Raw genomic sequence first — 13,820 nt, 5'->3', positions numbered from 1 at the left:
ACCAGAGTCAGCTGATGACATGCTCTGTCAATAATGCTGGGCAGCAACACAGAAGAGGTTGTTGGATGTCTCAGCCGAGCCATTACAGTGTGGAGCTGTACTAAAGCAACTTGGGAACCTGGTTGCACAACATCCCACTTCAATGCAGAGTAAGTGTTGCAACACACACAGGCCCACTGAAAAAGACAACTAAATATTTAAGCTTACAATCAAAAGGCCTTCTTCACAAATAGAAAACACACACGTGTGCGCGCACGCATGCACACACACACGGCTGCTGTCTCTGGCCGCTGTGGCCTGAGCCAAGCCACATGTGTGTGAATTGTGCTTGTATGAATGTGTGCGCGCTTTCTATTTCTGAAGAAGGCCCTATGGCCAAGAGCTTAAATGTTTAGCAGTCTTTTCGTTGTGCTTGGCTGTGACTCTACTATCCTTTTCATAATACTGTCATCGATCCCATTCTGTTGTATATATGATTATTGGGAAGAAAAGGCAAATTGATTTTATTTCTACTGATTAAGAACAAAAGTCTTTATCATATATCAGATGCTCTGTTACCCCATCCAAAGCTTTGTTTCATCTCTGTAACGTAGTCTGTCAACGACACACTCCGCTTTCTGTTACTAAGCTATCTATAGACTCCACTCATGCAAGAGGTGATACAATTAATGCGTAACACTTTAATCCACCCAAAAGTGTTTTGCTATCCACACAATCAAAGGTTTTGGCAAGGTCACAAAATAAGCAACAGGATTTTTTTCTTGTTTGGCTTTTCCAATATTTCATTTATGAAGTCTTGTATTGTTTTCTCTGTGAAGTATACCCAACAAAAGATAAACTGAGAGGTAGTTCACAACAGCTTTCCTAAAACTGAAGTTTACCACTTCTTCTCACAAGTTAACTTTCAAATAAACGACCCACATGCCACATACAATATAATGTATTTGATGATGATAGATTATTACATGGATACGACAATGTGGTACAAAATTTCCAGATGAGCACTGTTATTTTGCATAATTAAATACTCTGCAATTTGGTGTCTTTTGGCATGTAGCCTACTAGTACCCAAACCTAGTGGTTACACTGACTATAAACTTTTCATTGTGAATATTTCAGTGGTAGTTGTCTTTTCCCCTTTTAATTTCGAAATGCAAAATGCAAACAAAAATGTCCATACAGTTGTCTGTGGCAGTTCTTGAAAATCCCATTAATACTGATATTAGCCTCCTGAGTAACACACTTGGAAGCATACATGCTAATAGTTCTGAGAGCCTACAGGAATACAAAAGGAAATGTTTTACATTTCATAAGGCAGTTACAGAGTACATATAACTGGGAAGTATTTGTATGTGGAGAGTTCAGTATATATTTTGTCTCAGAACACTGAGAGTTATTGATGTCCAGCTTTGTTTCGACTCCAACAGCAACTTTTCCATCAAGATTAGGACACTGTGCAGCAGTGACTGACAATACATTTCTAAATCCAACTATTTTGAATGAAATAGGTGTGAATTCCAATAAATTGTTTATGTGATCATGATGGTCAAATGGCAGCAATAAAGCATTCACATCTGTGACAGAATTGTAAACGCTGACTCAATTACAATATTTAGAGAGAATTTACAGGATGAAAAATGGGAAGAAGCTTAAATGAAACAACAAGTTTACTGTTACCAGTCACTCTTTATTTATCTCCACGATGCATTTCAAAGGTTTAAACCTCCATCATTAGGTGGATTTACATTTGTGTGTGTGTGTGTGTGTGTGTGTGTGTGTGTGTGTGTGTGTGTGTGTGTGTGTGCATTGTGTTACGAATTTTTGAAGGACCTTGTGGCACCATCTCCAGTGGTCTCAGGTTCCTTTCACTGTTGTAACACATAACATGTATACTGTCATATGACAGTATACATGTTATGTGTTACGACAGTAAAAGGAAACTGTGACCACTGGAGATGGTGCCACAAGTTCCTCCAAAAAATCGTAACACAACACACACACACAAATGTCATACTAACAAATGTAAATCCAGCTTATGATGGAAGTTTAAACCTTTGAAACGCATTATAAACAGTGACTGGTAACAGTAAACTTGCTGTTTCATTTAATGTCAATAACAGTCATGGTAAAGCCTAGCCTAAAATGTTCGCATTTAAAGGGAAGAAGTTTAAAAAAGACACAATAGATGTGATGTGTAATTATTTCCTAAAAATATTCTCAGAACATCAGTTTTCCTTTAGAACAGATGAGGGACATTTACAGTAGACACTCAGAAGACGGATATCTTGTACTACGATGAGAGAGCTTTATTTAATGCATTGGACTAGCTCAAATCAACACTTAAGCATGTCATAAAAAAAGGGGAAAACATTAAACTATTCACAAAAATAAAAATTCTGAGAACAATGAAATAATAATATGGAGTGTTATTAGACATAAAATGATTAAACTCTGCAAGGCAAATGATTCTGAACTTCCAGATGACAGAACTAATGAGGATGATGATAAAAAATTAAAATCATCAGCCACAGCATTCAACCAATTCTTCCAACAGTACATAAAACAAAGAAAAAATGGTCCACCAAAAGCTCAGCCAACAAACTTATTTAGAAACACAATGCATATCAACCACCAGACATCAGTTTTACCAACCAATCTGTTAAAGAGGTCACAAAAATCTTTAGGTCACTAAGTCTTCTGGCTATGGTGGTATCTCAGCCAAACTACTAAAATCTTGTGCTGACTTCTTGTTAGAGCCATCCTTGAGTTAGTCTGATGACTAGTCAGTGAGTCAGGATGTATTTCTTGAAATATCGAAGTATGCAGCAGTTGCACAACTACACACATGTAAAGATAAGAATCTGGCCTCTAATTATACACTCCTCAGTTTAGTTTCTGCAGAGGCTTCTCTACTACACATAAGCTCTAAAATCCAGTTCTAGTATCACTGGCCAATAAAAATTACCCTGCTGACATTTTCTACAATTATCCTGATGCATATGAATTTGTGGGTCATAGCATTCTGCCAAAGAAACAGAAGAGGTATAGCATTAAAGGTCTTCCCTAACATGCATACATCACATTAGCAAATGACATGACAGGTATGAGGATAAAGTCTGAGTGGAGAAAACATTAAATTGTGGTGCACCAAATGGTTGAGTGTATGGCCTGCTCCTGTTCCTGGTCTACATACATGACTTACATGGGACACTAGAGGACTCTTCAAAAACTATAATGTTTGCTGATGATCACAAGTATGTTTAGCTGGCCGAAGTGGCCATGTGGTTCTAGGCGCTGCCGTCTGGAACCGCGAGACCGATACGGTCACAGGTTCGAATCCTGCCACGGGCATGAATGTGTGTGATGTCCTTAGGTTAGTTAGGTTTAGCTAGTTCTAAGTTCTAGGGGACTAATGACCTCAGAAGTTGAGTCCCATAGCGCTCAGAGCCATTTGAACAAGTATGTCTATAAAAGATCCAAACATGGCTACACCAAACAACCCAGGAGAATAATGAAACATCTTTACAACTGGTTCACTGACAACAGCTCAACCTTTATCCCTACATGGACACTCATTTCATGCAATTACAAACAAATAAAATAATTTACAGTACATGACAGAGATCAATGGGCAAAAACTGAATGAGGCTACTTATGTTTAGTTTTTGGCCACCCAGATTGATAATAAGCTTACATACAAGTTAAGCAAACAGTTCAGTTCTGCCTGATCTGCACTCAGAAATCACTTACACGTGTTGACCTGCAGAGAGGATTGCTAGTGTACTTTGACTCAATTCTGTTCTATGGCGTAATCTTCTGAAACACTGTTATTAGGGTGAAAAAGTGCAATAGAAGATTGTGTAATGCTGACAATTGATTACGCCTACCATGCACAAGCTTCGTCACGGACTTTGGGAGTCTTATACTTACATGCCAATAGATGTACTCCCTAATGGTATATTTTATTAATAGTGTGAATTTTGGTTGAAATCTATGTAAACAACATAATTATAAGTTTGAGTAGATTAGTGCTAGCCATAATCTGTTGGCAGATTCTACCTTCTAATGTAAATTTGACACGTTATACATCCCTGAAATCTCTCCTTCACTATGAGATTTACAGAATACAATCTAGGAATGAATAAATGAATGAATTAAACCACCTCCGACCGTTGTGGAACGGAAAAAAAGTCGTTTGGCACGACGACCTGGAAACAGACGAATGTTCAATACGAGACGTCGGCTTTGACCAGTGACACAAGAAACATGCGACAAACTCCGTAAACAATACGATTATAACGTGATGATATTTATTTTTCAAAGGGGCCAAGATATACCACAATCAGGGTTTTTTTCCGTGTCAGATTCGTTGGCCTCCCAACAACAAAACTATGAATATTTATGTACCGAAATGAGACGTGACAGCAGCCACTAACAATAAGTCACTGACTACAGGCAGTGAACTTCCCTCTTGACCCAGAGAGTAGGAATAAATTCTTTTGTTTTACCGTCATACTCGTTATTCACTTCCACCTCTCTTAGCTCAAAGTGATCACTTCTCTTTTATTCCTAATCCCCGTCTCGCTACTCTACCCTCCAGCCTCCATTTAGCCTAACAGTTGAGTTTCACAGAAAATGGTTCAAATGGCTCTGAGCACATCTAAGGTCATCAGTCCCCTGGAACTTAGAACTACTTAAACCTAACTAACCTACGGACATCAGGCACGATTCGAACCTGCGACCGTAGCGATCGCGCGGTTCCTGACTGAAGCGTCTAGAACCGCCGGCGAGTTTAATACAAAATTTGACGTAGGCTGGAAATAAATGTATACAAGAAAGAAATAATATAGAAGGGCATTTTGTTACAAACTGTTGCACTCACCGATGTTACAACCCAATCAGGTCCAAAAGAAAAACAATGTTTACAATACAAATCATCTACATCTGGGATAGTTGCAGATTCAATTTGTCCGTTTACAGAAACCAAGAAAACACCACTTGACATTATCAGTGACACACACACATTGTCATTGGGAATAAACAAATTTCTTCCTATAGTTAATGATACACGTCCTTTGAATAATCACAATAAAATTTTATAACACTGTTTCGCTGAAGTTTCCGATTCAGTACTAACTACTCGTAGACGATAGACTCCTAACACTAACAGATATTGTGTGACATCATGATAACATTGATTTGTAAACACTGTATCGAAAACGTTGGAGACGCCAAACTGCGGTTGCAAAATCAAAGATCTTGAGCGCAATGGTCAATTCTCCGACGAGTGTTTTAGTGCATATTGTGGATGAATATCGAATATAAGTCTCGAGAAATGCAAGATGGATCCAATACTTTAACTGAGTGTTTCACTTGTTACTAACATTTTAATGTTGTGGCAGCTTGCGCATAAAATGCGGTAAATAAATCCTAGACACAGAATGGAATATATACCGCAAGGATAGGATAAACGCCAATGGTGGAGGAGTATTTATAGCAGTAAAGAATTCAATAATATCCAGTGAAGTTATTAGCGAATGCGAATGTGAAATAATCTGGGTTAAGTTAAGTATCAAAGGTGGGTCAGATATGATAGTCGGATGCTTCTATAGACCACCTGCATCAGCAACCGTAGTAGTTGAGCGCCTCAGAGAGAACCTGCAGAACGTCGTGAAGAAGTTTCGTGATCATACTATTGTAATAGGGGGAGACTTCAATCTACCAGGTATAGAATGGGATAGTCACACAATCAGAACTGGAGCCAGGGACAGAGACTCTTGTGACATTATCCTGACTGCCTTGTCCGAGAATTACTTCGAGCAGATAGTTAGAGAACCAACTCGTGAAGCTAACGTTTTAGACCTCATAGCAACAAATAGACCGGAACTTTTCGACTCCGTGAATGTAGAAGAGGGTATCAGTGATCATAAGTCAGTGGTTGCATCAATGACTACAAGTGTAATAAGAAATGCCAAGAAAGGAAGGAAAATATATTTGCTTAACAAGAGTGATAGGGCACAAATCGCAGAATATCTGAGTGACCACCATCAAACGTTCATTTCTGAGGAAGAGGATGTGGAACAAAAATGGAAAAAATTCAGAAACATCGTCCAGTACGCCTTAGATAAGTTCGTACCGACTAAGGTCCAAAGCGAGGGGAAAGATCCACCGTGGTATAACAATCATGTACGAAAGGTACTACGGAAACAAAGAAAGCTTCATCATAGGTTTAAGAGTAGTCGAATCATAGCTGATAAGGAAAAGCTGAACGAAGCGAAAAAGAGCGTAAAGAGAGCAATGAGAGAAGCATTCAACGAATTCGAACATAAAACATTGGCAAACAATCTAAACAAGAACCCTAAAAAGTTTTGGTCATATGTAAAATCGGTAAGCGGATCTAAATCCCCTATTCAGTCACTCGTTGACCACGATGGCACCGAAACAGAGGACGACCGAAGAAAGGCAGAAATACTGAATTCAGTGTTCCGAAACTGTTTCACTGCGGAAAATCGTAACACGGTCCCTGACTTCAGCCGTCGCACGGACGCCAAAATGGAAAATATTGAAATAAACGATATCGGAATTGAAAAGCAACTGCTATCACTTAGTAGCGGAAAAGCATCCGGACCAGACGAGATACCCTTAAGATTCTACAGTGATTATGCTAAAGAACTTGCCCCCTTTCTATCAGCAATTTATCGTAGATCGCTGGAAGAACGTAAAGTACCTAGCGACTGGAAGAAAGCGCAGGTCGTTCCCATTTTCAAGAAGGGTCATAAATCAGATGCGAATAATTATAGGCCTATTTCGCTTACGTCAATCTGTTGTAGAATAATGGAACATGTTTTGTGTTCTCGTATTATGACGTTCTTAGATAATACAAATCTCCTTCATCATAACCAACATGGATTCCGCAAACAGAGATCATGTGAAACTCAGCTCGCCCTATTTGCCCAAGAAATTCACAGTGCCGTAGACACTGGCGAGCAGATTGATGCCGTATTCCTGGACTTCAGGAAGGCATTTGATACGGTTCCGCACTTACGTTTAGTGAAAAAAATACGAGCTTACGGAATATCGGACCAGGTTTGTGATTGGATTCAGGATTTCCTAGAAGAAAGAACACAACATGTCATTCTTAACGGTTCAAAATCTGCAGATGTAGAGGTAATTTCGGGAGTACCGCAGGGATGCGTGATAGGACCTTTATTGTTTACAATATACATAAATGACTTAGTTGACAACATTGGTAGCTCCGTGAGGCTATTTGCAGATGACACGGTTGTCTACAAGAAAGTAGCAACATCAGAAGACTCGTACGTACTCCAGGAGGACCTGCAGAGGATTAATGCATGGTGCGACAGCTGGCAGCTTTCCCTAAACGTAGATAAATGTAATATAATGCGCATACATAGGGGCAGAAATCCATTCCAGTACGATTATGCCATAGGTGGTAAATCATTGGAAGCGGTAACGACCGTAAAATACTTAGGAGTTACTATCCGGAGCGATCTGAAGTGGAATGATCACATAAAACAAATAGTGGGAAAAGCAGGCGCCAGGTTGAGATTCATAGGAAGAATTCTAAGAAAATGTGACTCATCGACGAAAGAAGTAGCTTACAAAACGCTTGTTCGTCCGATTCTTGAGTATTGCTCATCAGTATGGGACCCTTACCAGGTTGGATTAATAGAAGAGATAGACATGATCCAGCGAAAAGCAGCGCGATTCGTCATGGGGACATTTAGTCAGCGCGAGAGCGTTACGGAGATGCTGAACAAGCTCCAGTGGCGGACACTTCAAGAAAGGCGTTACGCAATACGGAGAGGTTTATTATCGAAATTACGAGAGAGCACATTCCGGGAAGAGATGGGCAACATATTACTACCGCCCACATATATCTCGCGTAATGATCACAACGAAAAGATCCGAGAAATTAGAGCAAATACGGAGACTTACAAGCAGTCGTTCTTCCCACGCACAATTCGTGAATGGAACAGGGAAGGGGGGATCAGATAGTGGTACAATAAGTACCCTCCGCCACACACCGTAAGGTGGCTCGCGGAGTATAGATGTAGATGTAGATGTAGAAATAAATATGTCCAGTGAACAAAATTATGTGATCGCCTGCAAAAACAAAATGAAATAAAAAGTAGAAAGTGATATAATCACTAGGGTTCAGCAAATTTCCGGGCAGTTTCAAAGACAGTGGGTTACTAGTGAGTAGTGACATTTGCAGCAAAGAAACTAAAACCTATTTACACGAGCCTTAGATGTTCGTTTGCTAAGTTGCCAGAGACAGAGAGTGAGACAATAGGTCGTACTGCGCATGGGCGCGGCGCATTTGCGCAACTCGTCGGTGAAACTAAGCACTGTCGGCGTGTTCCAACTTTGCCGACAACAGTTGCATGAGTTTTGAGGTTATGTGTGTCCGTAGAGTGTAGACAAACTGAAATATGAAGTGGGGAACGGAGAATACTGTTCGCTTTTAGGATATCTATGCTTTGCATAGGTGTTAGTGGGATTTCAGGGATGCCGATTGCAAAAATAAGCAACATATTGCTGCTCCTGAGACCTTCACGTATGATCAGACCATAGATAGGCTGACAAAATCTGAGCATCAGGGCAAAATTTATTGAATTAGAAGCACATATACAACTGAATTAAGAAAAATACAGGCAAATGAAATTCTAGCTGTGGAAATGCTTCCGTCTACAAGACTAAAATCCCATCATTCGAGTTGGCCTGCATCCTTTATTCAATATTCATCTATCTAAAACGTCACAGCAGCGCTCCCCATTCACATATGTTTGAATTTTAAAAATGCACCAAACAGTGGCAGTATAGATCTCAATGCCCTTTGTGATGAAATGCATTTTGAAACATCAGGTCTAGTAATTGAAATCCTTAAGCTAATGGTGGTAGTAGTGTACAGGCCATCTAGTGGTGACCCCCAAATCTTTCTGGAGAAACTTGAGGAACTCTTAATGTACATATATATACCGAAATGGAAAAAATACAATATTGTCATTGGAGGGGATATCAATTCAAGTTTTGATGTCCTGCAGGACAGAAAAACTGTGACAGAGCTCCAAAATGTGCTTCAACAATTTAACCTGTACTATGTTAACTGCAAACCTACCAGAGACTCATCCTGTCTAGACAATACATTTACAAGTATTAAGAGAACTTGTATGTCCACTGATGTAATTAGTTTCCCTTTCTCAAACCATGATCCAGTATAAATGAAAACAAAACCAGACACTTTACTTTACCCTCAAAGAGATTCCTAACTACCAAGAATTAGAAACTGTTAAATTTTTAGGTGTTACTATTGACAATAAATTGATATGGGAACCACACATTAAAAATATATTGTCTAGGCTTTCAAGAGTTATTTATCTAATTAGAAATTTAAGAAGACATTTTCCCAAAGACTATGTGAGATCAGCATATTTTGCCTTCTTCCAAAGCATCATCTCTTATAGAATCTTACTGTGGGGTAGTAGCTGTCATGTAAATGACATTTTACTTTTACAAAAGAAAGTAATAAGAATAGTAATTATGATAAAACAGAACATTGTAAACCTCTGTTTATTAAACTGCAGTGTCTTACAGGTGTAAACTTATTCATCTACAATGTTTTATTGTACATTAGAAACAATGTCTCTAATTTTGTGTTGAGAAGTGATATTCATAGCCATAATACTAGAAACAGAACATCTGTAGACGTGCCATATTATAGATTATCAAAATCGCAGAGCTCCTGCCTAGTTCTTGGACTATGGATGTTTAATAGACTAAGTGCTGACTTTAAAGAACTGTCTGTAAATATTTTTAAAGCTGAATTGTATAAGCAAGTAGTGAACAATCCGTTTTACACCATTCATGAACTTTTTGAAGATGAAAATACTGTATTCTAACGTGTACCTGTTTTATGTAAACCAATTTACATCGATATAGTAGTGTACGTAGAAATATATGCTCTTGACTTTGTCTATTGCTGTAATCAGCGGAATGACAATAAAATTTTTATTATTACATGCAGATCTATCTTCAAGAGAGTGGTTTGCAAACCATTCTCTTCTCAATGTGGCATGCTTCGAGTAATTACTGCTGTTAATAATTATTACTGTTAATCTTAATAATAATTGGTGTTAATGAAAAAGCGTCATCACCAACTAAAACCGCATATGTAATGCACGCAATGTGATATGTAATTTCAGTTTTGGTGACAGTGCTTCATGCATTACCGTATCTTTATTCCTTACCGCATAATTAACTCTATTTAGAAGAAACGTGAAGCGCTCTGGCGACATTCTAAGATAATTAAAAGAACTTCTTGGTCTTCCATTACAAATTATTTCAGCAAGGATGCTGGGCAACCGAGCTGACATCTTTCCTTCATCCAGTCACGAATCGAAACACGTTTCTTATTATTTTTTTCCTTATGCAGCGATTCCACGCAACAAGCTTTAACTCCATCACAACTCATTTGAGGTGCAGCTGCCAAAACTTTCGTTTCAGACACGACTCAGGAAACTACAAAACGACGAAACTGAAGTGTATACTGGTTTCGTCATATTTACAGTCAAATATGAAACAATTTACCTGCAAATACGAAGATTTACACATGACTATATATCAGGAGGAAATGAGCTTGGGGTCACATGATCAACAATGGATGAATGACATCAACCATCAAAACCTTCTTGAGAAACCTTGATGGTGCCATGACATGACGTGCGTGATGGGATGGCCAGTGTGGATGCCACCATTTTAAATGCATTGCAGAATGTTTTGATGGACATGACATGACATGTGGTAATGGCCAGTGTGAAGTGACCTTAAATGTCCCTTCATTTTGCTCTTCAAAACTAAGAGCTTACTTTTTTCCGGTTTCAAATGCAAATTGTTGTAGTGTCTACGAAACGTCCATACCAAATACACAGCAACTACAAAGGAAATCCATTTGTACTACCTACCTATTTAATATTCTAAAAGCCAATTCTCACTGGCCATCACATGATGTCAAGTCACATCCAGTAAAAACATTCTGAAATGCATTTCAAATTATTGCATCCACACTGGCCATTCCATCCCGTCATATCACGTCATGGCACCATCAAGGTTTCTTGAGATTTTGGCGGTTGATGTCATTCATCCATCGCTGATCATGTGACCCCAAGCTCATTTCTTCCTGATACATAGTCTTGTGTAAATCTTCGTATTTCGTTTTGTCATAGCTTTCTTTGTTGATATCAGTTGTTTGTTGGTCATTGCTTGTTATAAATTGTTTCATTTCGTTACTTCTTTCAATATAATTTATAAGGAATGACAAAAGATTAACTGAAACAGTGATGTAACAGTCTGAATTGTATGGCATTGCCGTCTATTACATTTATAAAGTGGATTTTTATACATACTGGTACCATATTTAATATTTTACAATGAAATGGATTGCAATATGGGTGCACCTTGGAGTGAAAAAAGTATTGTGTGTAGAATCAGATTGATTAATTGGCGGAGTTTATTTTAATGTTGCCATGCATTTGTTGTGTTTCGTGAAGAAATGGAATGAAACCTTCAGACACTGCAAGTTGTTTATTTAAAAATGTGTTTGTGACAGTCCCATTTAATGTTAAGTATCTCTCTGGATTGGATATGAAACAGTTTTTCAAGCATCAGTTATCAATATTTATGTGGTTTCACTAGCTAACCCCAGAACAAATAAGGCATTTGAACTATTGAAAGCCAAATACAAGGTGTAAAGAAAACCTACAGATCTTGAATAAAAATGTATAGAGGGAAGTGTGAGTACTGCACAAAAATTTGCACTGGATAAGCAACCAAACTTAACCTCAAGCAAACCGATAGCAGCTCGTAACACTGGGTTCGTTTTAGTAATTCTGGGTGTAATTTAATGCAATAAATGAAAAAGCTGTTGCTTCGACATTCTAAAATATAAAATCCAGATTCCTCTTCTTTGAATCCTTATATAGTGTGTGAAATTCCCCTTATATCCAATCTAATTACATGATTCTGATCCACACTCTTTTTTTCGTTGTTTTGCTCTTCTGCCTTCCTTCTCTAATATAAAAGGTATGTCTGCAACCTGCAAACAATTTGAATCCAATAACTGTCAGTTTCATATAAATATGCACTTCAACATCAATATGTATAAGCTACCACATACTGTGTGTGCACTTCATGTGTACAAATAGTTTAAAATCATCTTGCAAAGATTTCAGTTCCCTAGGAGGGGGGGGGGGGGGGAAATTGTTGAGGCAAGCCATTCAAGTTGAGATCACACGACATGAAGTAACTTGACGGACCATGACGTGATGTGACGGACATTGTGAATTTGATGACCAGTTGAATTTGCCTTGTTCATAATGGCACAGAACCGTCATGTCAAGGTGTTTTCACACTATCACATCATGACATGTCAAGTCAGTTCAAGTCTCATGATCTCGACTTTTTTGTTTGCAGAAACTTCTTTGCAATTTGGTTCTCAACTGTTTTTACGTGTGAAGAGCACATACACAACATGGTAGTTCATGTATGTGGATGCTAGAGTCCACATTTATCTTAAATTGACATTTATGGACACAAATGATTTACAGCTTGTAGGAAGACAGAAGTGAAAAAAAAACACAAAAAAAGGAGTGCTGGTCCAAAAAATGTCATTAAGTGAAATTTCACATATTATACAAGGAGTCTGAGGAAGAGGTATCTACATTTTAATTTTAGGAAATTGCAGCATCAGGTTTTTTTTATTTGCTACATCAAATTGCACTCAGAATTACTAACAGGAACACAGTGTTACGAGCTGCCATCACATGCCACGAAAAACTGGTTTGTTTGAGGTTAAGTAGTCATATCTCGCTCAATTCCGTTCTCTTCATTATTTACAGGTTACATTTCCGTCTTGTATTTGGCTTTTAGTAGTTTAAGTACCTTATTTGTTCAGGAGTTAGGTAGTGAAACCACATAAATACAGTATGTGATCAAAAGTATCCGGACACCACCAAAAACATACGTCTTTCATATTAGGTGCATTGTGCTGCCACCTGCTGCCAGGTACTCCATATCAGCGACCTCACTAGTCATTAGACATCGTGAGAGACCAGAATGCTGCACTTTGTGGAACTCATGGACTTCGAACGTGGTCAGGTAATTGGGTGTCACTTGTGTAATACATCTGTACATGAGATTTCCACACTCCTAAACATCGCTAGATCGACTTTTTCCGATGTGATAGTGAAGTGGAAACGTGAAGGGACACGTACGGCACAAAAGCGTACAGGACGACCACATCTGTTGGCAGACAGAGACCACCAACAGTTGAAGAGGGTCATAATGTGGAATCCAGACCATCACACAGGAATTCTAAACTGCGTCAGGATCCACTGCAAGTACTATGACAGTTAGGTGGGAGGTGAGAAAATTTGGATTTTATGGTGGAGTGGTTCCTCATAAGCCACACATCACGCCAGTAAATGCCAAACAATTCCTCGCTTGGTGTAAGGAGCGTAAACATTTGATGATTAAACGGTAGAAAAACGTTGTGTGGACTGACGAATCACGGTACACAATGTGGGGATCCGATGGCTGGGTGTGGGTATGGGAAATGCCCAGCGATCGTCTTCTGCCTGTGTGTGTGTAGTGCCAACAGCGAAATTCGGATGTGGTTGTGTTTCTCATGGAGGGGTCTTGCACCCCTTGTTGTTTTGCGTGGCACTGTCACAGCACAGCCCTACATTGTGAGCATCAGTGTTCAATATTTATGTGGTTTCACTAGATAACACCAGTACAAA

The 13,820-nt window shown here is 38.8% G+C and overlaps 1 protein-coding gene across 1 annotated transcript in view; it reads right to left on the bottom strand.

Moving 5' to 3' along the window:
• The window catches only part of LOC126484290 (B9 domain-containing protein 1), a 55,503-nt gene extending 50,184 nt beyond the window's left edge, over window positions 1-5,319 (bottom strand). Inside the window, exon 1 of the mRNA XM_050107717.1 lies at window positions 4,883-5,319. Coding sequence (XP_049963674.1) covers window positions 4,883-5,005 — 123 coding nt within the window. The 5' untranslated portion in view covers window positions 5,006-5,319. The remainder of the gene's footprint in view (window positions 1-4,882) is intronic.
• Window positions 5,320-13,820: the final 8,501 nt, after the last annotated feature.

This window comes from Schistocerca serialis, chromosome 6, assembly GCF_023864345.2.
Source record: "Schistocerca serialis cubense isolate TAMUIC-IGC-003099 chromosome 6, iqSchSeri2.2, whole genome shotgun sequence".
NCBI classification, from domain to species: domain Eukaryota; kingdom Metazoa; phylum Arthropoda; class Insecta; order Orthoptera; family Acrididae; genus Schistocerca; species Schistocerca serialis.
The sequence above is the reverse complement of the archived record's forward strand: the minus strand, read 5'-3'. Positions and strand labels throughout refer to the sequence as shown.